The following is a 25,611-nucleotide window of genomic DNA, read 5'->3' as shown; positions in this document are numbered from 1 at the left end:
TTTGGTTTTTCTTTCCATAAATATACCAATAAACAATTTTCCTTTCTCTCTCTTTCATTCTTTTAACAGAGTATAATACTTTTTTTAATTTCGATAGAAATTGTGAAATTCTGATAAAATTCATTATTTATTGTTTCGCCTTATGCATTTTTTTTTTCTTTTTTTTTTTTTTTTATATAAAACAGGACTTTTTAATATCACACAATATGTTTGGCGCATCGAGTGCGAAATGTATCAACAAACGATCTTTTGTTGGAGTATTTTTGGTCTGTAAACTTGAAGCACGTAACTTCAAAAATTCTAAAACTAACACAAGATTGCTATTGGCAACGGTCATTTTTAATGGCAGGGTTTAAATCATTAAAATAAGAATGCGCCATTGCTTCTTCCGCTGACAATCGTAGTGCTGGATTGCACACTAATAATCTCTGAAAATATTTGGAAAAAAGTCTTGAAATGCATCTATACTATTTTTTATCTTTGAAAAAGTGAATATCTAATATTATAAGAGAACAACTATTGCTTGCCTGTAATAAATCTTTTCCTCTTGAGGTAAGTTTTGGCGTAACTTGAGCCAATCCTTGCGTAGGATGATACTGTGGAAAGGGTTTGTAATCTATCAACATTGTTAACTCTGGCCATGTTTCTTCCGTCGGTGTACCTAACATTTTAAAAATCCTTTTCAATTGATCGTCTATGTCTGACCCAGGAAAAAGTGGTCTTCCTGCATTTGCTAGCTCTACGCAAATAAAATATCCAAATTGATGATCAATTTATTATTTCGAGATTTTTGGTATATATATTGTTTATAATGGATATACCAGCAAATATACATCCAGCACTCCACATATCAATGGACGTTGTATATAATTTTGCTCCAAAAAGAACATCTGGTGGACGGTACCATAATGTAACAACCTCCGCAGAATAACATTTAACCGGAATGCCAAATGCTCTTGCTAATCCAAAATCAGCAAGCTTCAACTCGCCATTCTAGAAGAGAGATAAGTGGATTTAAATAAAATCATTAAGTTCTCATAAAATCATTAAGTATTATCAAAATATTATACCTTATTGATTAGTAAATTTTGCGGTTTCAAATCTCTGTGGAGTACATTACGGCTGTGACAAAATGCTAGTCCACGTAATAATTGATAACTAGAAGAAATAAAAAACGCATAAGTAAATCATTGTTGCTCACAATTATCATAATTATAGGAAGAAGATAAGATTCTTACAAGAATGATTTCACTACGTCTAAGTCTATTTCTCCATTTAAACTATCAAAGTATTTCTTAAGATCTTGGTCGCAGTGCTCAAACACTAGAGTAAGTTTTTTATCGCTGTGCAATACGTCATAAAGGCGTACTATATTCTTATGTTTCAATTCTTTTAATAAACATATTTCCCGAAGGGCTGAGGATGGTACACCCTAAACAAACAAACAAACAAACAAACAAACAAAAATATATGTATATATATATATATATACAATAATAAGAATAATAATAATCAAATAAGAAACGGATAATCACACACAGACATTATTATTAATCATATATTGTAAAAATGATAAAAAATAATATTCAAATATACCTACTTCGTCGTCATCGTCCAAACGTACTCTTTTCAAAGCGACGATTTCGTGAGTTTCGCGATTCTTCGCTTTGAAAACGGTGCCATAAGTGCCTGAAAATAAATGACGTTTAATGTTGACAGTTGACTGCATAAAATAGTGACGCATCTTCTTCTATCATATGCACTAAATACATATACACATTAGGCGCCGACGACGATAGTTGTATCGGTATTGGTTTTTTTTTTAACGGTTGATATAAACGATTAATTAATTAAATTGGAAATATATAGGATAATAGGATAACTATATCGTTAGCCTACCTTCTCCTATTTTTTCGAGTTTCTCATATTTTTGCATATTTTTGGTGTTACTTCGGGGCGGAATGCACACGCACAGTGGTTACCGCTGCGCTGTTACGACTAAACTTCGCGCATTTAATATATATCATATACGCGCTAAATTCAAATTACATTGGATTGTTGGATTAAATGCGAATGAATGTATTTACTTATTTCAATAATTTATTATATTATTCTATATCGATATATATATATATATATCTATTACGCTATGCAAGGATAGAAATTGCTTGTCTTTTTCATTGGGACAGGCTTTTGCTTAATGTTGTTCATTATTCTACATTTATTATTAGTTCATTATTGATCGTTCGACATTTATTTGCGACGTAATTTTTATCATTATCGTATCGTGTATACTACGCTTTAAAATTTATTCGTAAAATTTATTTCGTGTTTTTTTTTTTTATTTGGTTATGATTGCATATTAAAAATTGCATATATTTATAAATAAATGAAATAATATTCATGATATTTTCATACGGTAATATCATATTAGGAGATAATGTAGGAAACAAGGGACGACGATCGTGTTAATGTTTTGCATTAATCACCATGGTCATGTTACTAAATATTATTAATATAGTAAAATAATGAAAATAATATTAAATAAGAAATATGTCCATTGACGTGCGGGGGAAAAGAAGAAAAAGAAAATTTTTCTAAAGGAGGTTATAGGAAATAAAAAAATGTAGCAATATTATTGGTTATCTATAGATAGACATACACTTGTTATTGGTTGTCGTACATTAGCGCCAATCTTCACATATTTCAGATTTTCGTTGTACGTTGGATTACGAGTTTGAACGTAAGAAAAATTTATATTAATTAGAAGAATTAATTATGCAGATGAGTTATCAAATCTTTTGTCGAATTATTCTATACGAAAAGGAAAGTATTTTCTTTGGAAACATTCGTTAACTTTTAATATGATATAAATTAATCATGTACCTCGTATTCAAATTGTTCAATAGCGCCATATTCGTCCTGATAAACCTAACGGTCGTTTTATATACGCTCCAACGTGTGAGTATTAAGTTTTCATTTTTAATATCTTATTTTTTTCAATTTATTCGTATTAAAATAAAGAAGATTGTTGTGTGTGTGTGTGTGTGTGTGTGCAGTTCTTTTGGGCAATGAAACAGCATCATAAAATCGTGGCAGATATCACTGATTTTAATTCAATGGTAAATATGTATATAATACACACACACATTGATGTAGGTTGGGATATTTTAAATAAGATATTTAAATTTACACAGGTAAATGAATCTCGTGCCAGTTTAGATTACATGAAATGCAAAATAATGGAGACAATGGACGAGGTGTTTAACGTTAGATTTTTTATTTTCAATTTATTTTATAATGAAAGAAATCTCGTAGATTAAGGAAGACGTCAACAAGGAACTCTGCATTACCGATCGTTTGACAAAACTTAGTTCAAAAATAGCTGCATTATCGCAAAGATTCAATGCCGTCGAAGAGAGTGTAATAGAGGTAAATACTCTTATTTTTAATTTTTAAATTATTCTCCCCATTAACTTTATTAATTAATTACAAAATAATATTTTAATATAGTCATATAGGATAAGTCAAAGAATTTTTGTAAAGATTTTAGGTGTTAATAATTATAAAAGTAGTTTAACTATAAAATGTGAAAATAGTATTATAGTCTCTCTCTCTCTCTCTCTCTCTCTCTCTAATATTGAAAAATTAAAAATAATAGTATTTTCAATATAATATTATTTTTGAAAAAATGTAATTGATTCGGGGAGCACTTTTATAGTCACTAATACATATATCATTCGAATGAACTTTGATCTTATTTGTTTCAATTACTAAGATTATGTTATATTTATATTTCTATAATTAAATGTAGTTCGTACGTATGGATCATAATATGGAAAGCGTTAGAGTGGAAACACCGGATGACATAAACGAAGAGATGAATAAAATACTGAGGAATTTAATGGATAATAAACAGCAACGAGGGAAACCATTGAAACATTGAAATCGCTAGATTGAATCTTTTTATTTGCATTACATTTTCACTATATTTTCAAAGCACACATAAAGAACGAATTAATTACAATATCGTACAATATCGTACAATATCGTACAATATCGATATTTCACATTTGAAGTTTCAATCATCAATAATGATGTCATTGTAAAGGGACTCCTAATCTATGCAATGATATTTTCGAAATATAATTTGTCTACTTATGCCTTTTTAAACGTGATTATTAATATATATTTTTCAATACCACCAATAAAATATAGTTTTCTAATCAGTCGAGTATTCGTCCTCTCTCGAACATTACCAAAGAGGAGGAGAATTAAGATCGTAACGTGATAGAAACGAGAGATTCATTATTTACATTTAGTTATACACATATTTTCACATAGATTCCTTATTTCAATTTTGTATTTAATGATATTTTTGTTGATACGTCTTATATATTTTTGTTCTTTTCTTATGTTTGATTTTCACGTCAAGTTAATATCTATCGATATGAATCATTTATAATAATTATAATATCATATGATATCTCCGAGAAAATGGAGTACCTTAAAAGAGTATTCCAATAATGTGTCTAGCTTGATGATCTAACGTTGTTGTTGCTGTTGCCGTTGTTGTAACTGTTGCTGTTTGACCAGGTAATTACTCAATCTCTTAACGAATCCACTCCAACCTACACGATCGATCTCATCAAAATTTCTTTTGTAGAAGTTGTCGAACGCGTTCGCATCAATCTCATCAAAGTTTCTCTTTCCAAAACGATCGAGAACGAAGGGATGAATGTCGTCATAATCGCCGAGTCGTGTATTCAACGTTGCTGGTTTCCTGGGAAATACGAATGCATAAGAAGTTTAGTTAAGATAATCGTTAACAAAATGAAGATTATTGTGTGTGCGTGTGCGTGCGTGCGTGCGTGCGTGCGTGCGTGCGTGTGTGTGTGTGTTAATATTAGATTACTCTTTTGTAGAGATCAAATTTAGAAATTATTCCTTTCATTATTTATGAGTAGTCTGTATTTTTATTATAATTTTGTGCACTTTACCTCAAAGGAAAATATCGTTGTTTCTCGTAGATAAGGGCAGGATAAAAGTCAAGATTACGACGAGTTGATCGTAACAAGTGGCCACCACCACCAATGCCACCGTCCAAATTATGCCCATCTGGTATACCTTTGGAATCAGATAAATATTAATCATCGGATCTGTGAATCATGAAATCTGATTTTCAACAAAAGGAAATATTTTAATTAGGGATGATCGTAGGACAGGTAGGATCATCAGGATAAAATCGAAATAATATCTATTCTTCGTGTGATCTGAAAAATTTTAATGATATTTAACAATAATCATAAAGAATTTTCTTGGTGCTTTAATATTATGCGATAGTTGTATTGGTTTGTGTAATCGAATAGCGTTGCGCGACATAAGAACAATTTGCAAATTTTGCTCATTTTTCCATTGATCAATCTTCTTTATTTGTATTTGCATTGATTTTCTTTTTCTTTTTTTATATCGTCTTATCAGTCAGAGGTCACTCGTAGAATCGTTCAATGTCACGGACGAGATTCCCTCCGCCGATTTGATCCAAATTTCTCACGAGATTTCCACCGCCGATTTGATCCAAATTTCTCACGAGATTTCCACCGCCGATTTGATCCAAATTTCTCACGAGATTTCCACCGCCGATTTGATCCAAATTTCTTACGAGATTTCCACCGCCAATTTGATCTAAATTTCTTACGAGATTTCCACCGCCGATTTGATCCAAATTTCTTACGAGATTTCCACCGCCAAGAATATTAGAACTTCTAACGAGATTCCCACCACCGATCTGATCCAAATTACGTTTCGCACCAAACTTAAAGTTACTCAGATCTCTGACCAGATTTCCCCCACCAATTTGATCGAGATTTCTTAAAGAACGTTCGTCGTTGTATTCGTTAAAGTTTGGTACGCTTCGTACGAGATTTCCACCACCGATTTGATCCAAGTTTCGTTTGACAACCCTCTGCTCGTTCATTCCGATTATTTTTTGTGCTTTCGATATTCCCGGTTCTGAAATAGAAAAGAAACACAATTACGGTAACTCAAACAAGATTATTTCATGCAAAGTGATATATGTTTTCTTGTTATTGTTTGTATTTCTTTTCAGATATTACTAAGAACAATCTTTTATCGTATTGATAAGAAAGAAAATATTCCATGAAACGTGTTAATTATGAATCAAGATAAGTCAGGTTCTTTTTTTTATGGCTTACCTCTCCCGAAGGATTTAGCGATGCCGGATGTTTCGTCGCGCAAGCAGGGAAATAAAAATATAAGTAATTATTTATTTGCATTTCTATCTTTCTGAAGTTTTTAATTAAAATAACGAGAGCTCTTCTTCTTATCGCATGAAACAAATCTTTTGATGACTCGGTTACGATATCGATTGAAATGTTTCTTTTATGAATTTCTTTCCTTTACAGGACTAATTCTTTATGGAAGAAACTCTAATTCCTTTTTCTTTTTCCGTTCTATCGATTGCGAAGGAAATTTTCATCTGCGAACTATCGTAAAAAAAAAAAGAAAAAGAAAAAGAAAAACAGTTGCAAAAAGCTGTTGCAAATAATCGTAACGTTGTAAAATGCACGTGTATGCGAGACTTGTGACCCCCAACAACAATATCGATCCTACAATATTATTCCTTTGGGAACATATATAATTTATTATAAAAGTGAGTAGCGTCGTACTTAGAAAAAAGAAAAATTAGTAGACTTTGAAAGTATTCAGATAGTTAGGTAGATACCACGAAAAGCCATTATCGTGCACGCAACTGCTAATTTTGTCTATCTTTTCATTTTTCTTTTTCGAGAATTGCTTTATCTCAACGCGATCGGTTTTTTTCCCTTCTGAAATGAATCTAAGGGAAAAAGTAAATGAATCTTAAGTACGAAGAATACTTACTGCGATCGTCCAAGTATTTAACAAGAAAGTCCGTCACGATTGGCTCGTAATTTTCTCGTTGTAATTGATTAGCATCGTTCTGTACCTGATAAATATTATAGAGATGATAATAATATTAATATATTGAAAGAAATCTGCGAATGAATATTTCTTATTCGAGTATGTATAGGATTAAAATAAAAAAAAGACGCTTGAAAATAGTTTATCCAAAGTTAAATGAAAACTGCAAATCTCTCCATGCAAGGCAAGAACATTTTTGAAAAGAGATAAGATGTTTAGTATGCATAGATAAAGTTCGTGCCTCGTGCCTCGTGCTTCGTGCTTCGTGCTTCGTGCTTCGAATAGACACGCGTTTTTCAAAGTTTCATACAAATTTGCAGTTACATCATTTGCATAAGATAAATTTGAAAGCAATTATATTACGTTGTTGTGTTACCTGTAATGCCGAAATGGACGTACAAGCAACGATATATATGCTCGCGATAAAGGAAGAAATCACGTGCGTCTTCATGATCGATGTTCTATCGATCCTACTTTAGTTTATCTAATTGAAATCTCGACAAATTCGAAGCGACGTGCCACGAAAAGTACTCGAAAGTGTCTCGATCCTTGTGCTCCCTTGAAATATATAGTGTTTCGAGTGAGGGTGAGGGTGAGGTGAGGGAGATTCGTTGAACGGGGGTAGAAAAGGAGCAACTAAATGCGTCTGCGCGATAAACAGCGCGAAGAATCACCCTTCCGAAGTATATCGTACTTTTATCACCGAAAGCTTTTTAACGAAATAATCTATATCACGAGTGAACATTCAATTTTTCCAAAATTATTTTTCAACTTATAAACTATTCGTATACATATAACTTACGAGGAATTTTGTCGTTACGTATGCGTACTTTTCAATGATATATCTTCCAATTATTCTTACATCCACACAATCCACGCGTAATCAACGTAAATACTTTCAATTAGATGAATATGCATATTATACTAATATATACCTGTTGTATATATGTATTTTTATATTTCATATATTTTAATATCCTTTCCAGCTAAATCTTCGTAGATAATTTTCGAAGACAACGACAATATCTAGAAATATTAACAAAGAGGAGTAGCTGTACTTTACAACAGATATATTAAATCATCATCCTTCTTTTGATGAAAAGAACTTAACATTCTTGAGGAATGAGACATCAATGTTGTAGTTAATTACAGGAGATTAACTAGAAAGTAAGACAGTGTATAATCCTCGTATTCTTTCATCAAATTTCTTCTTGAAAATAGAACAATAATGATTAACAAATGATTAACAAATTATTAACAAATTATTAACATTAAAAAGAATAAAATAAAAATAATCTAATTCTTCTTCTTCTTCTTTATTTTGTCAAGGTTGAAAATGTATCGAAAAACATGTAATTAATCGCGCGCATCTTTTTGCAAAATGAAATCCAATTGCCATTCGATGCCAATGTCCAACCTTTTGGACATGAGAATTGCTTATAAAAATATACAAGAAAAAAAAAAGATAGCAACGAAAACAACAAAGGAAGAGGAGATTAAATAAGCGTATGGTAAAAGTGGCTGAATAAAGCTGCTGAAAGTCAGCTGATAATCGATCGATCCTTGTAGTATCTGGTGCAGAAAATAATTCAAAGCGGCCGTGAAAGGTGCGTAACAACGTGTATATTTATGGGTGTGCATGTGTATGCATGTGTATTTTGTATGCGTGCGTGCGTGCGTGCGTGCGTGCGTGCGTGCGTGCGTGCGTGCGTGCGTGCGTGCGTGCGTGCGTGCGTGCGTGCACGAAAGGACGATGCTGACCACCTTTGAATACTACTATTATGTTTTTCTCTAATGACGGCTGATAAATATCTCATAAATATATGCGATCGATAGCAGCGATAGTTAATCTTACATTTTTCTATGTATTATTTTCTTTTTCTATCTCATTAAAAAAAGATAACTTCGATCTTATAATCATTTCAGGATATTATTTGAGTATACGCAAAAGATTACTAAATAACTTGTAATAAATAGAAATAGTTTTTAGATGAAAATGGAGAATTATGCATTTTATATTTTAATTTGGTCTTTTTAATGAATAATATAAATTGCACAATATAATTAAACTTAAGATTTTGTACACAGAAACAAAAATTAAACGAATAATCGTACTTGGTAATTTTGAAGCATATCGCATTGATCATTAAAAACAAGATCGAATGATGAATAGAAAAAGGGTAAAAAAGAGTAGATAGAGGTCAAAGGTGAAAGAATGTTGAAGCGTGAGATTTGAAAATATCGTTGGAAGTGATACGATACGATTCTTAAAGTAGATTTAAGATTTTCTAGCTACGCGCATGAGATTACTTAGCTGCTTTGATACTTGTTTAAAAATCAATTTTCATGCTAAATATTATTAATTTATAAACATAAAAGACGCTGAAGGAAAAAAAATGATTTGAATTTGAAGTTTGAAAAAGTTTTAAATTAAATCATTTGATTTGCTTTCTTTCTTTTTATCTGAAGATTTTTGAATCGACGATAATTACTCGGAGCTATATGAAGAAACACGAAGAGAAATGAAATGTGAGTTATATTTTGACCGTTAATGGTATTAGCGACAAAAAGAAGAAGAAAGATGTGTCTTGAAGAAACATGACCTCGAGAAACACAAAAGATTAGGACTATGAAATAAACCTTGACTATGGATATCGAATAGCATTAATGGTCCTTTTGAAAAGTTGAAAGACATTCGACTTGTCTTAGGGTATCTTTATTGAAAAAATATTGTATATAAGGGAGGTACTTCTCAGCTAAGATAGCCAGTTTTCGATAGAGTCTAGAAGGAGTATTATCACATTATGGAGATCAAAATTATCCTCTTATACGTAAGCATAAAAAGACCCTATTGATTTATCTAATTAACTAATATAATAAATTATGATAAATTATGATAAATAATGATAAATTATGATAAATTATGATAAATTATATATATCATCATTTCATTGTTTGCATTCCCGAAAAAACATTTTTTTCTTTTATTTTTTATATTACTTTTATTTGAAATTTTTAGATGATCCTACGAGGCCTATTGGCTCAAGAAACAAATCATAATTTTTCTTTGGATCGATTGAAAAATGATTTATCCAAGGCGAAATCTTTAATGGATTACGAACATTTTCCAGAAAATCAAAATCAAAATTCATTGTTTTACAAACAAATGTATCTATCCGACGGATTGAACGAAGTGAAACGTAGAGTAAGTCGATGAATCTTTTCATCTTTTCATCTTTTCATCTTTTAATTTTGATTTATTGTGTAAATAGTTTTAACGCGTAAAAAAGTTCAAGCTATGTGAGTTATGCCGACAGGGTGTTACGTTTAATATTTAAGCTTTTTTAACGAAGATCTATCTATTTGCAAGAGGGCCAATTTTTTTCATTTAGACTTTCTAAATATGATTTCAAAATCACGAGTTAATATAAGTCATTTATTCAATATTTATGAATAATATATTTCCTCGCTTTTTATATTATTCGATGATTTATTTAAATATACATGGTACATTTTAAATATTATTATTTTGTGTGTGTGTGTGTGTGCGCGTGCGTGCGCGCGCCGTTGTTCCATAAGAAAAATAAAATGTATTGAACCGCACCCCGTGTAAAGATTTAGAGTGGTCTAACACTACTTATTTCATACAAGTGTGTTGTTTTCGATTATTTTTATTGATATTTATTTATACGCATGAATGAAAAAGTAATACATGTAATATACGATGCACAAATAAGATATTTTTTTGGTCAGAATATATTATACTCTCAAAGCTATTGTCCTTGTGAGAGTCAATACGAGATAAAGGATCTAGGTGAGGGACACTATCCTAGACATATAACAGTATCCAGCTGCAAACCGAAAGCATGTCAGGATAAGTTTAATTCGTGTAAATTGTTAAAATATATGGTAAGTTGGATGTTTATGTTATTACAATATTTTATCTATTTCATTTTATTCGCTAAACAAAGTATATCTGCATTATAATGGTTAAGGATAAAGTATAAAATGTAATAATAATGAATTCATGAAGATTTTGATTTCTTTTCTGACTGAAAACGATATTTTTCAGATACACATCCTTAGCGAACGAGATACGAGTACTTTGATGGAAGATGACAGTTACATGGATGATAATGCACCACTTCCTGAATCGCTTCGTCACAAATGGCAATTGAAACCAATGTACGTTGCGGTTGCTTGCGTGTCCGAAACATAAAGAAACAAAACAATAGGAAAAAGAAGAAATTCAAAGAAAAAACAAGTTCAACGATCGATAAGTAGGAAAAGTGGATAAATAAAATACTATAGTCAAGGAAAAGAAAAGTAATAGATGTAATAACAGTAGTATATTATCATGATGTATCGCGCATTTATATGTATATACACGCATATATAGGGTGTTCTATTTGAATGAAACATCGTTAGTAATATTAACGAATATTTCAATAAATCTCTATATTGAAATTATCCAAATTGTTATATCAAAATGTAATCTTGGAAGGTTTTCGTTCAAATATATTTTTTCTTTTGTCGTTATTATTATTATTATTATTATTGATCTTTGTAGAAATAATGAAGATTATAATAGGACACCCTATACATAAATTCGGATCCTTTGGTGGAATGTGTCATAGACAAGTATTTGAAAAGTGCATACTAGAAGCCTAAGAAAAATCTACAAGGTATATCCATAAATCCTGCTGTGAGTTGCACCATGTCGTAAGAGACGAACGAAATCGCGTACACGGAAAGCCACTACTACGCATTTTTCTCATCCGAAGCAACTTACCCATTTCACCCTAGAGATTCTTTGTGGGAGAAAATCGCCTGCGAAAGACTCGCCTGAGTTATACGAATTAATTATAACAATTTTCAAAAAACTGTTATACTATAAATATTATAAATATTTATTTCCTGGTAAGAAAAAGAGAACGAAAAAGAGAACGAAAAAGAGACGTATTGAACCGAACTCCGAAAATATTTACAATAGTCTAATATATATTCTCTATAAATTCTCTTTAATTATTTTTATTTATTTATTTATTTATATATATACGAATATATTATGACATGTTACGTAATATAGAACATACAATGATTAAATTGTTAAATATTTGATTTTTAAAAGAACTTTAGTATAATTTATTAGCTTTTTGAATGTTGAGAATAGTTTTGCAATCAATTTTAATGTCGGTGGTTTCCTAGACGACAGATTGTAATTTCAATAACTCTCTCTCTCTCTCTCTCTCTCTCTCTCTTCTATGCATATTTGGCCGCCATTAGTGTTTCCGAGAGTTCAGGGTAATTTTATCAATTAACGACATATATGTATAGTGTCTGCTACTTCTCTTCGGTTTGCTTCTCCGCGTTGATATTGTTGTTGTTCTTCTACCTGTGGGCTTGTAAAGTCGAATGACATTTTCATCTCGTTACATCATTAAACAGAATTTCTTTGTCTTAACGAAATTTCGTTAACAATTTTCTTTCGCGATGTAATTATTCATTCTGCCGAAAATAAAACTAATAATAATAATTCAACTGTTAAGAAAGTTACGTAATATTAAATTCACATATTCATACACACATCTGCATTTGTAAAATTTCATTTGACTTTCTTATTATGAAAATATTATTATTCATTTATATCCCCAAAATGAATTTATGCTTATCGTAGTATAATTATGAAAATAAACCTAAATTTAATATGCAATTTTTTCGATAAATTATGTTTTATAGATAATTAATAATAACGAGTAATTATCGACGATCCGTCAAAAGAATTATTTTATAAGTATTCACGCGTATTTCAAAGTTATCAATAACATTTTAACAAACGAGTTAAATCATCCGACGATTTTATTCGACCTTGACCAGTCAACCGAGGAACATTTGAACGATCGTTTGAGCTCGAAAAGCCTATATTCTTGCTTGCTGCATTCGCGTGTACTCTTTCACGCATAAACACGCCCACGAATAGACGCATTTATATAATATAATATATACGTATATATGTTAATACAGACCAACGCACAGTTCTACGATCTTTACGAATTCATTCATTCCAATCTTCACTTTATAAATATCTCTTCTCTTTCTGACAATGAATTTATTTCATTGAGAACCTTTTAAATGATGTTAAATACAATCACATACATATTTAGAATATTTCGTATAACTCGTTAATTGAAATGTGTACATGTGCATATGTATAGGACATATATACGTACGATATACGTAACGATAATCGTTGTTGAGAAAAATGTGAATCTTTTATAGCTCTCCACAGAGACATTGAAATAGACAATATTTACAAGGTGAGACAGTCTCACCGAATTCCTCTCGTAGGAGCTGTTATATTCTACAGACTTTTTCGCGACAAAGGAAAAGGTTGACGTACTCCGGATGGATCTTGAATCCTCGTAGAGGATTGTGTGTGTGTGTGTGTGTGTGTGTGTGTGTGTCCCACGAGTATTTTGTTATTTTCCTTTTCTTCTTTCGAATCATAAAAGTTATAAAAGTTATTCTATAATAAGTCAAAGAAGTTTATTAAATTTATCTATTGGAAAAAAAACAATTGTTTAAAGAAGAAAGGAATACACTCTCCTGGTAGCTTATACAAACTCAAACCCATCATCGTCTTTCGACCGGTTGAAGATAGGAAAATACAAAGTGGTCGAAGATAATGCACGTTTAAAACCGGTCAAAGCTTATACCCATTTACCTGTATGAAATGGTAAATGAAAAATCGAACAGAATGTAAACGGTAGCTCAAGTGGTTATATCCGTACTTGACTCCGGAAAGTCGACCAGAGTGCTTCGTGAGTGTTCGAGTGAAGTGTTATGCACTGGAAAAGGATAATAGGAAAGAGTGTGGGTTGCTTGCGTTATCAGAGTGTATCGTATCGTTCGACGAAAAACAGAAAAAAAAGATGATGACGATACAAAATTCATCCCAGCGTCCTTTGAATATTAACACGCGCAAATATCTTGATAAGCCAAAATTTTCGAAAAAAAAAAAAGAGAACAGGAACGAGGAATAATGACAAAATTGTATTATCTTTGTTTAAACAATTGGTAAATTTGTACATAATTTTGGGGGATCTATATATAAGAAACGAAAGAGAGATACACCCGTTGCAACGGTAACAAATATGCATACAAATGGCATAACGCGACAGAACTATTCTGTATCTTTTGTTTACAGTTAAATTCGCTCCAATGCAAAAGCATTTTAGTCGGGTCATTATCGTTACGATAATGACATTACGATGGATTATACATTGCACTGTCGTTCTAACATTTTTAATGGAAATGCATTTAAGTGGGCACACGTGAATGCAAATTACAATTACTTTATATGTATCTCTACGTAAATTTACGTGCACATGTTTAATCGTGTGCGTATCTCGCGATATTATTAATGTGCTCTTCATGAAATTTCTCCTTTCTCTCTCTCTCTCTCTCTCTCTCTCTCTCGTTTTCTATCCATTTCACTCTTCTTTCACTCACATCTACTGTGTTTCAATGTTATTAATAATAATTGATCCCGTCATACTTCGGAAATACAGTTATTAAAATTGTTTTATGTCAATATTATAATGAGTATTTCCAGACGAAAATTGTGTTAAGGAATATGTTTTATCAAATGATCAAGTACAGGATAGATAATTTATTAACGAGTATTATTACGATTTATTACGATGGTCTTATTACGAAATGGTCCAAAATGTATAATTGCTTTTAAAAATTAGTACGAAGTAATAAGTTATATTATTCGTATAGTATATTTGTAAAAAAAATTGTTTAATTAATTACTGGTAGATGAAATAACGCCTGAAAGTATACAACCAAATAATAATATGTGCATGCATAGGCAATGAAATTGCCTATTGTTAGGCGATTGCCTAAAAAAGGGAAAGTGATAAATGCATGAAAACAAGACAATAATACTTTTATATATTCAATATAATATAATATTGCAAATATTAATAATCAAGTTTTGTATAATAATTGTATAATAATTATATTATTTATTTAATCGATTAAATTATAAAGGTAGGGAGCACGCTAATCGACAGCATTAGTTGCGCCATCTTCAAACATGTGAAAAGTGAAAAGTAACGCTTGAAATGCGCATTTTCATTACAGTACAACATAGTCACGATAACAATAATGGAGTGGTTTCGAGAAAAACTTTATCGACTCGTCGAAGTTGATAGTAATGAAGAAAAGAAAGATATTTTAATGGAAATGCAAATCAAATGGGGAAACTGTGATGTTTCAGAACAGCGCACAGTTGTTGAAAACTTGGATGCTGGCCCATTGATCTCTCTCTTATTGCTCAACAAGTATGATGAAAAAGCTTTTTTCATTTTTTATTATTTCCTATATTTCATTTCTTAATCAAAAGAGTTTAATTTCAATTTAAAGATAATCTAACCGATATTTTTACTTTTCTATTCGTATTTAAATATATATATTTCGCGTTTTTATTTCAGAGATATCAGAGACCGAGTATACGTAATTTTGACAATGATGTACGATGGTAAAGGTGAAATTTATAAAAAATATCCAGATAAAGTACTCCCATTAATAGATCACTCCGATTCAGTGATCAGAATGTTTACTTTGAGACAATTATTGTTTTCGTCTTACGATGAAAAAATGCTTCCTTCATTAATCGCAGATGTTAATTTAATAGTTGCAGTTATTAATAGAATAAGCGACAAAGATGGTGTCATTTGTGCAGCAGCCAAGAATTTCATCACGCAAATTGGAAAGAATCCGAATGGAGTAAAAATTTTATATCATGGAGAACCTTTGAGAGCGTTGGCCAAACTTGTCGTTAAAAATGATCATGTTAGTTTTCATGTTTATGACGTTATAATAAGCATAGCCACAATTTCCAAGGAAAATTTAGAGGCGACTATACAATCTGGATTTTTGAGCAGCCTCATCAACATTTTGCAAGATAATGATATATTATTGCAATTGAATGCCATCAATTCGCTGACTCCATTGGCTTTGACCGAAGAAGGTTTGAATTATCTGGAACAACAAGAAGTTTTGACAGGACTTTTTCAGAGAATGACGTATACCAATGAAAAGCCCATGTCAAATATTTTCACTCGTAATGTCATGAAATTTTTTGGAAACATTGCACAATTGTGGCCGAATGAAATGTTCTTAAAATATCCAGCTGTAGTATTTGCATTGTTTAAAATATTAGATAATGAAGATCTAGTTTTTTTAGATGTTGCATTGGATACGCTAGGACACATCGCAACAAATATGGAAGGAAAATATGCATTGCAGACATTGGGAGATTCTATGTTATTTGCATTGAAGAAAATAGCTGAAATTATTCAAGGGACGCATACAACTTTCAAAATCTCCGCTTTGAATAATCTTAATTTTTTAATAAATGTACCAAAGACTGAACAAGATAAAAGAATTTTATCTTTAACAAAATCATGGTTCAACGCCCTTTGCGATGATCCATTAGGATTGATAGTCAAAATGTCTAAACAACCATTCGTTGACATCAGAGTTGCTAGTTTAGAAGTTCTAGCAACTGTGGCATCTCAAGCATGGGGTCAAGAATATATATCTGATTCTCCAGGTTTGATAGAGTTTCTCTTAGACAGAAACATTGAAACTTTCAAAGAATGTAAGGAACTGAAATACAAAATTGTTCGATGTTTATCTGAAGCGGAATCGTATGTATTCGAGGCTGGTACCATGCAAAAATTCAAACAGTTCGTTAACGAAGGCCCATTCTACGTTGAAACCTATACAGAAGTTGGATTTGAAAGTGCCACGTAAAATGATAACTTTATTTTAATAAGTATAGATTATATCGTTAAATATAATTTCTTCTATAATATTTCATACAAAACATATAAATTTGTTATTTGCATAATAATCAAGAGGTACATTTTGTTTTGTTGAATATGGTATATTATTTCATAATATACAATTTATATATATATATATATATACATAAAAATATATATAAAGAAAGAAAATAAAAAAAAGAAATAATTTATTTTATAATTGACAATACATACAAAATTTAAGAAAACACATTTATTTGAAATGTGTACATTACTTTTGTCGTCGTATGTCTATCAATAGATTGTTTTTCACAAAGTTTAGAGATCTTATTAGAAAAGAAAAAAGACTGTAAATAATGTTATATAAATATGTGTATAAAGGCTGCACAATGATTAAATAAGTTTATAAGTCTTCTTATTGTATGCGTTTTCTTTTTTTTGGTGCGAGAATTTTTAACATGCTTACTACGGGAGCTTCAAAACTCACTGATACAATGAATGATAGGAAATAAGATAAGATCAATTGTCCTAAGAAAGTTATCATCTGAAATAAAAATTGATGTGTTACATAATAATGTTATAGATAATTGATTATAACTTATACATTAAAAGTATTTACCATTGTATCTTTTCCCAAATGAAAAGGTGAATCTAAATTCATAGTAGTCAGTCTAATTATTATTGGATGAATAAGATAAGCGCAATAGGTCACTCTACTGAATGGATATAAAATAGGTGCTGACAAAATTTTGTTTACATATCCTAAAAATATTAGCACATTATTATTTTGACGTTTTTCTATTTTTATAATGATTTTATATTACCTCCGTAACCTGTACTACATGCAACAATAATCCATGCTAAACCAAGTGCCCAAGCACTGTGGCTCAATGAAGAATAAGCAGCGGAAGTCACAGGACTAAGTTCAGCTTCATATAAACCATAAAGTAAACTTAAAAGACAGCCGAAAGAAAGTAACCACCCTATAACAACTGTGGCCTGTGAAAATAATAAAATGATAAAATGATAAAATGATAAAATGAAATGTTTCAAATGACGCCAAGTTATTATTGATTTATTTAGTCTTACCTTAGACATTTTCACTTTACAATCAGTCTTGAAGAGAAAATATCCTACTGACATTCCAATTAGATATGGTCCTAATCTAGTCCATGGTTTATCATAAATTTTGTCAAACAAAGCCAGTGGATCATCCGAACTTGGCATATGATTGTTAGCAAGTGCAATGTACCCTGTTGTTAACCAGGAGCTTACTAATAAAGTGATAACAGCAGTTGCTGCAATCTTAAAGTGATTTACAGCTAATACTAATATTACTCCACCAACGATATAGAACTGTGTATCGTCCGCAACGTACCAACTCCAAGGCATACACTGAAAAGATATATAGAAATGTTAATATAACAATGTTTAATGTTAGATAAAAATAATGAAGCTATAATACTTACCATTTGGTCCACGGGAAAGAAAGTATTAATATAAAGTAAATTTCTCCACCAGTAATTAGGGCAATTGTAATGATCAGCCGTAGGAGGTTCAAAGACAGAATTGTAATGGAACCATTTCATAGAAATCTCAACAACGCCCAGAATAAACATATACGGTGCTGTGAGCCTACAGAATCTATAGACAAGCAACCCAATGAATTTCAATGACCCGGAAACAAAACCTTTTGTGCCCTGAGTAAGCTTATTCAAATCTCCTTTAGCATTGGTCCTAAAGTATAAAAAACTAACAAGTAAACCGCCCATAAAGAAAAAGGTATCCACGCTGAAAGCTCCATTAGTAATTGTTTGAAAAAGAAACTTTTTCTCAACAACTTTTCGATATTCCATGTTATCAGAATATTTGAAAACTATTATACAAGTGTGCCCAAGTATCACCCAAGCCATTGATATTGCTCTAAGACCATGAATGGTACTGATCGTATCTCCTCCAACATTACCATCGCAGATAACTTTTAAATTGGAAGGAACAGAGAAAGACAAGAGCAACTCTTCAAGAACACCTGTATAATCATAAGTATTATTAAAATATGAGTTTATTCTTAAAAGTATATTGCCTGAACTTACTAAGTTTATATACTTCATCGGATGGCTGCAAAGTATTCTCATGATCGTTATTGTTATTGACCGGCGCAGATCCATTGGTAAGCGTATCTGCCACTGGAACAGGAAGATAGACCGTACCTTGAAAATCTACGAAATGTAATAATGACATTGTGTCACTTTGACTGTCCTTTGTCTGCCCTTTGTCTGCATGTTGTCTAATGTTAGTCACCGTATATGTTCAGTCTTGTCAAATTCGAAAGTTAGTAAACAGCGAAGACAAGTTAAACGCACTAGACAAAAATCTGTTCTTACCGTTTAACGTTTTTGGATTTCCATTACTGAGTTGATCAAGCTTTCCATGTTTTTCCAAATCGTAAATCATATTCTTTTTTCTAGCGACCATTCGAGTCAAATACCAGTCATATCCAGAACCAGCTATCATAAGAATCATCACCGCAGATGTGACTCCGCTGAAATGATAAAAGATAATAATGAGGGATCATTAAACGGAACATCAAAACAGAAACTTACAAAAGAATCCAATAGACAGGATCGGAATACATGTCGTACAAATTGCGTTGATCTCGGACTTTTTCAATGACTAAATTTTTACCAGTAATATCACTAGCAGCAAGTTTTGCTATTATTGCTACGTCAGCCGACGTGCAAGAAAATGGCAAACAAACTCCAATGTGCATCAATCTTGTCTGAAATGATTCAAGAACAAAGTAAAATGTTATATATATATATATAGTCATTACTATAGATATATACTATAGATATTTAATATCATATAACATTGATTATATTAATTACCGTAGGTAACAAGGTCATATTTAAAGAAATCCTCATCATATAAAAACCTAAAGGATAAGGTGGTTGATCTATAAAAGTTTGCGTTAAAAGATTAGAGCCACTCAAACCGAGATTTCCTTTTTTATGGGGTTCCGCGTTAAATTCTTGTACTTCGTCTATGATAGACATGGATGTAGATTTTTCGTTACTTCGTACGTAATTTTGACCGATGTATCCACATTCTGTTGCTGACCCAGTGAAATATGAATTACCCCAGAAGAAACCATTGGTGTATCTACCCGAAGCATCGTCAACTATAATCCAAAAAAGAAAAAAAAAAATCATTTCAAAAAATTAACTTTGAAAAATCATTTATTTTTCATATATAAGAAAGATAAAAATACAAATACAATACAAATACAATAGAAATACAGTCATTTGCAATATAGATCGGATCACTTGTTAACTGATCAAAGCAGATAGTTATCAGATAGCCCTGTTAGATTATTTTTCATAATAATATATAAGCATGATAGAATTATGAAGGATTATTGTAAGAACGATTTGAAGAGCGATTTGAAGAGCGATTTGAAGAGCGATTTGAAGAGCCTAACTCTACGCACGTTTCTAATCAAGTAAAACTTTCTATTCGGGAAGTGAATACGACGTTATCTAACCGCATACCTTAAACTTTTCTGGGGTTTGTTCGCAACACGTTTCAACTCTCTCGCAGAACTTCAAGATCGTATTATGGTTGAATGCGAATTTTGCGGTTTTAAAAAGCAACATCGTCGTTTTTAAAATTACGGAAGAAACTAAAAGTCATCGTAGTTGTATCATATTAACGAAAATTTCCTTTTAAATTCCTTTCAAATGAACCGTAGTATAACCGTATTATAACATTTGTGAAATATTTTTCACATTTCTTTTTACAGGTAGTACAAAGAAAGTAGTAATATTTGTACTAGTATTTTCGATACAAATACGTTTTGGTAAAATGCGTTAAACGTCGAACATCGTGAGACCTCAAAGTCTAAAACGTAAACGGAATGAATAGAAATTCGTCAAGAAATCGACGGACGTGTTTCGCTCTTTTGTTTCTTCTTTTTCTTCTTCTCCTTCAAAGTCAAGTTCAATTTAGACACACGTAACTCCTTCATTTCTTTCCTGGTTCAACGCGAGGCAAATAAATCAAATACTCGAGAGATCTTTCAATTACCATTTCAATTAAATAAGCGAAGAGGGTGCAGGGAAGATATCTTTCGAGCATGCTTTATGTCATTCAAAATTAAATTATGAATTGTCTAATAAGTTATGTTTTAATTAACAATAAGAGAGTGAAATATAATATTAACCGATTTTCAACAAGAGATAGGATTCTTATCTTTTCATTGAAGACTTAAAACTTTGTTGAAAAAAAATACGCGAAAGGGAGAATCATAAGTATCATAAAATCCAAAATTTGTCTCTTTTGGATTTGATTAATTGGATAAATAAATTTGCATATCGCGATCACGTAAGTGAAATTAAAACGAATTGATTTACGATCGAGAAATACGATCGATTGATTGGCCAAGCTATGATTTTGATTGTATAATCAATAGGGAAAGTAATTTCGAATGTGAAAGGCTTTCTTCTTTGAAAAGTATTGCGAAAGTAATGTCTACTTTGCTAGGCATTCAATTTAAAAGATATTCATTTAAATATTCTACCAAATTTGTCTCGATAAGGGTAAAAAGTTCGTGAAAACATATTCGAAGATATATATATATATATACACAATCGTTTTTTGTGTTTTTATTCTCCTATTTTTTTTTTCAGGGTCAACATTTTCAAGGTAAAATATAAAAGTATAATATTCATTGAACGTTCTTGTCTACGTACGAAGAATGGAAAGTAGTTCTAAAATTGGATGTTAGTGAAAATATCGGTCAATCATCGTATCCTTTAACGGTCGACACTGAATGAAGCAACACGCGTTAGAAGTTACATCAATAATATTTCAGTGGTATGCATAAATATATATAATAAGAATGATAATGAGGTAGAATATTTCAAAATGAGCAACATAAAACGTACTTTCAAATTTCTTTTCTAGGATTCTATAATATAAAAAGTGAAAAGAAAGTTTCTTTCAAAAGTCTCTATACCAAATAATGGAGAATGGCTTATTTTAATGGCAGTAAATATTTAAAGAGAGTCATAACGATAAAAATAAGATAGGTCTACTTTCACGCTGGCCAATAATTACATCTAATTGGGTTTTATTCGTTTCGTGAAATCTGCGACTAATTATAGCAAGTGAATTTATTTGGTTAGTATTAATATTTTGAACAAATAGTCCGTACTTATAATAAAATATCAAGGTGTATTTTGTATCATTGAAAATACTGTCTAATCCTAAATTATTATTTTATAAACCATTCATTACCATATCGTTCATTACAAAATATCCCATTCTACTATGAAATCTTTATTCTCTCAAATCTATTTGAATTTCACAGAGTATACCTACACGACATTCTCCGCTTTCGAATGAGTATTATGTCGAGCACTTATTTGTGGTATACAGTGATGCAATGTGGATATTACCAATGCAAATTGAATCGAGATAATATAGTATAAGAGAGTATCAGTATTAATGAAGATTATCCGAATGAAATTATATCTTTGGTAAAAAAAGAGTTAGGACGTTAATTAATACTCTTCTTACATTTATGTTCTTTGATAAAGTCCGCCTGGATTTGTGCCATAATTATAATAATCATAATTTTCTAATAAGACCACGAGAATCCGATGCGTAAATTATAAAATATAATACTTCATTCATAAATACATTTCTTTTTGATTTCAGATAGAATAAAATAATGATCTAGAAATCACGGTAGAAAGAAAAAAAAGTGAAATTGTCATATCATGTTAGCCTATATTACATTTGAAAGTGGAAAGAAAGAAACGCGCGCGCGCACACACCTGAAATCTAAATGTCATAACGGTAATCTCTAAAAACGATTTCCTGATGGTAAAACGATGCGACGGTATTGGATACAATACCGAGTACCTTTCACCTTTCTTCGAGCTAACGAATTGTAGTTTCCTTCGACGATAATCCCAAATACATGCTTATAAAGAGGGAAAGTTAAGAGGAACGCGTCTGTCTGTTCCCTGTTAAAGAAACCGGATGTCTGAGCGATTCATCAAAATATTCCTCCGAGAGAGGTAAAAGATAATTCAAGTTAAAAGTGAAAATATATGTAACAAAGGAATATTTTATTTTTCTTTGTTTACCATAAAAAGCATGAAATATTTTTATGAAAAAACGTCAGATTAGAGCAACACTGTGAATCGTCGTCGAGTATCATTTTTATCATATTTTAATACGTGTGTTTTGTTGAAACAATGCAAGTATTTTTTAGATAACACCAAAATATGCGTGTTACTCATTTTGAATTGATACCTGCGTGCACGCACAGGAATCGTTAATTAATTATTAATAATATTACGATAGGGAAAAGAAAAAAGAAGATGAGAAAAAGAGTAGCATTGACCGAGGAAAGTAAAACGTCGAAAGTGACTCTCGAGTCGAGTCGAGTCGACTGGTCAGGCCATTTCTCATAAAGCCGTTCGTGGTTATACGAGCGTTTCTTTGTATCGCTAAAAGTGAAACCCTACAGATGAAAGTGGGTAAACCAGGAGGGACTGACTGACCGTTACAGAGAAAAAGGCTTTTACTTTTTCAATTGAAATCATTTAGGTGGCCCAACGTAAGTGTTGCATCATGTGTCTACCTTGAAACCTTGGATGAACAAATACCCCTATATATTTTTATCTATATAAAACAATTTCTATTCCTATTTCATTAATTTAATGAAAGAAAAGTTAAAAAGATCTGAGATATGTGTGCCATCTTAAATGCCATCTTAAATGCCATCTTAAATGCATTTGGAGTAGTTTTTTCAGGTAGAAAATAATCATTTATGCGTGTACAAACATCATGTTAGGTAAGAAACACCTACGTAGAAAGTGCCTCTGAAGAATACAAGATACAAATCAAATGGCCGATAGAATTTTCATGTATTCATGCATGAATTTATACAATTTGCTCATTTTTATCTTTACTTCTTATTGTATATTAACAGTGATTTTGACAGAGAATTATGTTAAATAATGATTCAGAAATATGAGATGCCAAGATTAACGAATAAAAGTGTTTTTCTGAATTTAATAATAAGTAGTAACTATCTGCAACACTAGTCGAACAAGATTCGAACAAGATTCGCTACTATATATAGGAGAATCGCGACGCCAGAGAACAGAAAAGAATTTGAAATATTTTTATTATTATTAAATGCGGGACTACGAAAGAAAGAAACCAGTTTCGTAGCGCGGACAAATTTTAGTCACTTCTCGAAATTGCAAATAATCGAAACGATGAATAAACGTTTCGTCGAGCCATATTCGTGTACCATATTTGTACAATGAATTCATAATATAAGATGTAACTGTAATAAAATGAATAACAATAGGAAGCGTTCATTATCTAAACATTATTCGCGCACACATGATTCTTGTCTACGGGTTAATAATTACTTCTTTGTTAATATGAATATCTCGTAAACTTTCTATTGGTATACTAAATTTGTACTCTCTCAGGTAGGTGTAAGACCGAGTGCCAGACAGTTTCATAACGCACACGCATACCCATGAGAAAGAAATCTGCGGGTTCGTTAAAAGCACAGGAAAGCATCAAATCTACATACAAGCGTGCGCACCTTATATTATAAAATGATAAAGGTAAAACTACGAAATTATTAGAAATAACCAAAATTAGTTGTCAAAATAATTTTCTTCGTAGGTATACGAACTGATCAACTTGCTGCCTATAGTTGAGAACAAAATCAAACAAGAAGACAATGTAGAAGAATGAGTAAAATTACGTTTTTTCCTAGGTATACGTAAAACATACCCTTAAGTGCCCACAATTCTTGCTTCTTCAAACCCTCGATGTACCTACTGATATCTTTGCCACATTGTTCACCAATCGGATATTTTCCTTCCACCCAGTTTCTCGCGAGATTACGAGCACTGTAAATGTCCAAAGCTTCGGTCAAAGTCGTCCAATTTTTCTGAGGACTTTCCACGATCTCTGGTAAACTTCTGGTCCGATGCTTCAGAATCAGAGGGTCTGCATAATCTACCGATTTCTCAGCAGATATTGCGAGAAACGCGCAAATAACGATAGAGAGTCTTAAAAGATTTTTCATTTTTCCCCCTCTTCTTACACTTTATATATAACGATAAATATTTATCAAACGATTAGAAGGAAACGATAGAGATGCTAATTCATCTAAATCACTAAATTATGCTAATCGACATAATTGTTCATGTAAACTGCGAGTTAATATTAATTATAGTTTATGTTAAGGACAACAACAACAGCAACAAGAAAAAAAAAAAAAAAAAAAGAACGAAAGGATTGTTCAAACTGTATTCCACGAGGATAACAAAACAACGAAAAATTTTCCCTCCAAAATGATTGATTAAATTTCCAGTCAAGTGAACTTCAGCGGTAACATTTTATGATCTTTTGGAAATATAACTTCCTGGTTGATATTCTTTTTTGGAATCATAATTCCAGCAGAACTACCGGAGATAGTAGCGAGACCACGTAAAACTGTTCTTTGTGATAACTATGTCAGAGCAAATCTGGGGCCAAGACTGGGGCCAAGACTGGGACCAAAACTGGTTCCTATTTGTTCGATGACCATGGATCAACTGTATCGTCCGACTGCTCGCTTGTAGAGAAATGCTTTTCGTTCGAGTCAAAGCGCCACGATATAATCAGGTGGTAGGGAGGAGCCTCCTCGTAATAAACTACCAAGAGACACCAAGAAATTGTTGATTGTCAATACGACTAGGCTTTCTAAAATTCACCCAACATT

General features: G+C 31.5%; 6 protein-coding genes across 12 annotated transcripts; 3 read left to right on the top strand and 3 right to left on the bottom strand.

The window, feature by feature from the left end:
• Window positions 1–260: 260 nt before the first annotated feature.
• Window positions 261–2,034, bottom strand: LOC122525376 (cyclin-dependent-like kinase 5). The gene is made up of 7 exons (XM_043648119.1): window positions 1,900–2,034; window positions 1,601–1,689; window positions 1,239–1,432; window positions 1,071–1,158; window positions 822–993; window positions 528–739; window positions 261–428 (listed from the first exon to the last, which is right to left on the bottom strand). The coding sequence occupies exons 1-7, from the start codon at window positions 1,934–1,936 to the stop codon at window positions 321–323; spliced, it is 900 nt and encodes a 299-aa protein (XP_043504054.1). The 5' UTR covers window positions 1,937–2,034; the 3' UTR covers window positions 261–320.
• On the top strand, window positions 1,676–4,173 carry LOC122525378. Of its 5 annotated transcripts, none has more exons than XM_043648127.1 (6): window positions 1,676–1,807; window positions 2,711–2,961; window positions 3,060–3,122; window positions 3,198–3,260; window positions 3,319–3,432; window positions 3,815–4,173. In XM_043648127.1, the coding sequence occupies exons 2-6, from the start codon at window positions 2,881–2,883 to the stop codon at window positions 3,944–3,946; spliced, it is 453 nt and encodes a 150-aa protein (XP_043504062.1). In that variant the 5' UTR covers window positions 1,676–1,807; window positions 2,711–2,880; the 3' UTR covers window positions 3,947–4,173. The 5 variants fall into 5 exon arrangements, with proteins under 5 accessions (XP_043504062.1, XP_043504061.1, XP_043504059.1 ...); XM_043648126.1 differs by lacking the exon at window positions 3,198–3,260 and having other exon boundaries at window positions 1,678–1,807; window positions 2,711–2,743; window positions 2,910–2,961; XM_043648124.1 differs by lacking the exon at window positions 3,198–3,260 and having other exon boundaries at window positions 1,678–1,807.
• On the bottom strand, window positions 3,949–7,532 carry LOC122525742 (orcokinin peptides type B-like). Its single transcript, XM_043648668.1, has 6 exons — window positions 7,340–7,532; window positions 6,904–6,988; window positions 5,493–6,012; window positions 5,299–5,324; window positions 5,001–5,127; window positions 3,949–4,783 (listed from the first exon to the last, which is right to left on the bottom strand). Exons 1-6 carry the CDS (start codon window positions 7,412–7,414, stop codon window positions 4,546–4,548), a joined length of 1,071 nt encoding a protein of 356 aa, XP_043504603.1. The 5' UTR covers window positions 7,415–7,532; the 3' UTR covers window positions 3,949–4,545.
• Window positions 5,021–15,192, top strand: LOC122525377 (prothoracicotropic hormone-like). Of its 3 annotated transcripts, XM_043648120.1 has the most exons (8): window positions 5,021–5,225; window positions 6,110–6,278; window positions 7,950–8,130; window positions 8,293–8,570; window positions 9,433–9,794; window positions 9,983–10,168; window positions 10,717–10,872; window positions 11,036–15,192. In XM_043648120.1, the coding sequence occupies exons 5-8, from the start codon at window positions 9,768–9,770 to the stop codon at window positions 11,180–11,182; spliced, it is 516 nt and encodes a 171-aa protein (XP_043504055.1). In that variant the 5' UTR covers window positions 5,021–5,225; window positions 6,110–6,278; window positions 7,950–8,130; window positions 8,293–8,570; window positions 9,433–9,767; the 3' UTR covers window positions 11,183–15,192. The 3 variants fall into 3 exon arrangements, with proteins under 3 accessions (XP_043504055.1, XP_043504057.1, XP_043504056.1); XM_043648122.1 differs by lacking the exon at window positions 6,110–6,278; XM_043648121.1 differs by lacking the exons at window positions 5,021–5,225; window positions 6,110–6,278 and adding an exon at window positions 7,751–7,851.
• LOC122525375 (26S proteasome non-ATPase regulatory subunit 5) lies at window positions 15,128–16,872 on the top strand. Its single transcript, XM_043648118.1, has 2 exons — window positions 15,128–15,314; window positions 15,465–16,872. Exons 1-2 carry the CDS (start codon window positions 15,139–15,141, stop codon window positions 16,789–16,791), a joined length of 1,503 nt encoding a protein of 500 aa, XP_043504053.1. The 5' UTR covers window positions 15,128–15,138; the 3' UTR covers window positions 16,792–16,872.
• Window positions 16,873–17,040: 168 nt separating this feature from the next.
• On the bottom strand, window positions 17,041–24,933 carry LOC122525741 (O-acyltransferase like protein-like). Its single transcript, XM_043648667.1, has 10 exons — window positions 24,636–24,933; window positions 19,691–19,983; window positions 19,406–19,581; window positions 19,187–19,344; window positions 18,896–19,021; window positions 18,272–18,831; window positions 17,892–18,197; window positions 17,627–17,801; window positions 17,422–17,564; window positions 17,041–17,346 (listed from the first exon to the last, which is right to left on the bottom strand). Exons 1-10 carry the CDS (start codon window positions 24,931–24,933, stop codon window positions 17,218–17,220), a joined length of 2,364 nt encoding a protein of 787 aa, XP_043504602.1. The 3' UTR covers window positions 17,041–17,217.
• Between the last annotated feature and the right edge of the window lie 678 nt (window positions 24,934–25,611).

The sequence above is a fragment of the Polistes fuscatus genome, unplaced genomic scaffold (genome assembly GCF_010416935.1).
Source record: "Polistes fuscatus isolate 324 unplaced genomic scaffold, CU_Pfus_HIC Scaffold9, whole genome shotgun sequence".
NCBI lineage: Eukaryota > Metazoa > Arthropoda > Insecta > Hymenoptera > Vespidae > Polistes > Polistes fuscatus.
The sequence above is the reverse complement of the archived record's forward strand: the minus strand, read 5'-3'. Positions and strand labels throughout refer to the sequence as shown.

Bases quoted from the DNA above. Each gene is read 5' to 3' on its own strand.
- LOC122525376 (XM_043648119.1), bottom strand. From the start codon at position 1,936: ATGCAAAAATATGAGAAACTCGAAAAAATAGGAGAAG. The intron at 994-1,070 runs GTATAATATTTT...TCTCTCTTCTAG, and splicing joins AAAATTTACTAATCAATAAG to AATGGCGAGTTGAAGCTTGC. The intron at 740-821 runs GTATATCCATTA...TTATTTGCGTAG, and splicing joins TGCTGGATGTATATTTGCTG to AGCTAGCAAATGCAGGAAGA.
- LOC122525378 (XM_043648127.1), top strand. From the start codon at position 2,881: ATGTACCTCGTATTCAAATTGTTCAATAGCGCCATATTCGTCCTGATA. The intron at 2,962-3,059 runs GTGAGTATTAAG...GTGTGTGTGCAG, and splicing joins TTTTATATACGCTCCAACGT to TTCTTTTGGGCAATGAAACA. The intron at 3,261-3,318 runs GTGTTTAACGTT...GAAATCTCGTAG, and splicing joins TAATGGAGACAATGGACGAG to ATTAAGGAAGACGTCAACAA.
- LOC122525742 (XM_043648668.1), bottom strand. From the start codon at position 7,414: ATGAAGACGCACGTGATTTCTTCCTTTATCGCGAGCATATATATCGTT. The intron at 6,989-7,339 runs GTAACACAACAA...AATATTTATCAG, and splicing joins CGTCCATTTCGGCATTACAG to GTACAGAACGATGCTAATCA. The intron at 5,325-5,492 runs GTGACCTCTGAC...ATAATATTAAAG, and splicing joins GACATTGAACGATTCTACGA to CACCAAGAAAATTCTTTATG.
- LOC122525377 (XM_043648122.1), top strand. From the start codon at position 9,768: ATGGAGATCAAAATTATCCTCTTATAC. The intron at 9,795-9,982 runs GTAAGCATAAAA...TGAAATTTTTAG, and splicing joins TCAAAATTATCCTCTTATAC to ATGATCCTACGAGGCCTATT. The intron at 10,873-11,035 runs GTAAGTTGGATG...GATATTTTTCAG, and splicing joins GTAAATTGTTAAAATATATG to ATACACATCCTTAGCGAACG.
- LOC122525375 (XM_043648118.1), top strand. From the start codon at position 15,139: ATGGAGTGGTTTCGAGAAAAACTTTATCGACTCGTCGAAGTTGATAGT. The intron at 15,315-15,464 runs GTATGATGAAAA...TTTTTATTTCAG, and splicing joins TCTCTCTTATTGCTCAACAA to AGATATCAGAGACCGAGTAT.
- LOC122525741 (XM_043648667.1), bottom strand. From the start codon at position 24,933: ATGAAAAATCTTTTAAGACTCTCTATCGTTATTTGCGCGTTTCTCGCA. The intron at 18,832-18,895 runs GTAAGTTCAGGC...ATGATTATACAG, and splicing joins CGATGAAGTATATAAACTTA to GTGTTCTTGAAGAGTTGCTC. The intron at 17,347-17,421 runs GTAAATACTTTT...TTTTTATTTCAG, and splicing joins ATTTGGGAAAAGATACAATG to ATGATAACTTTCTTAGGACA.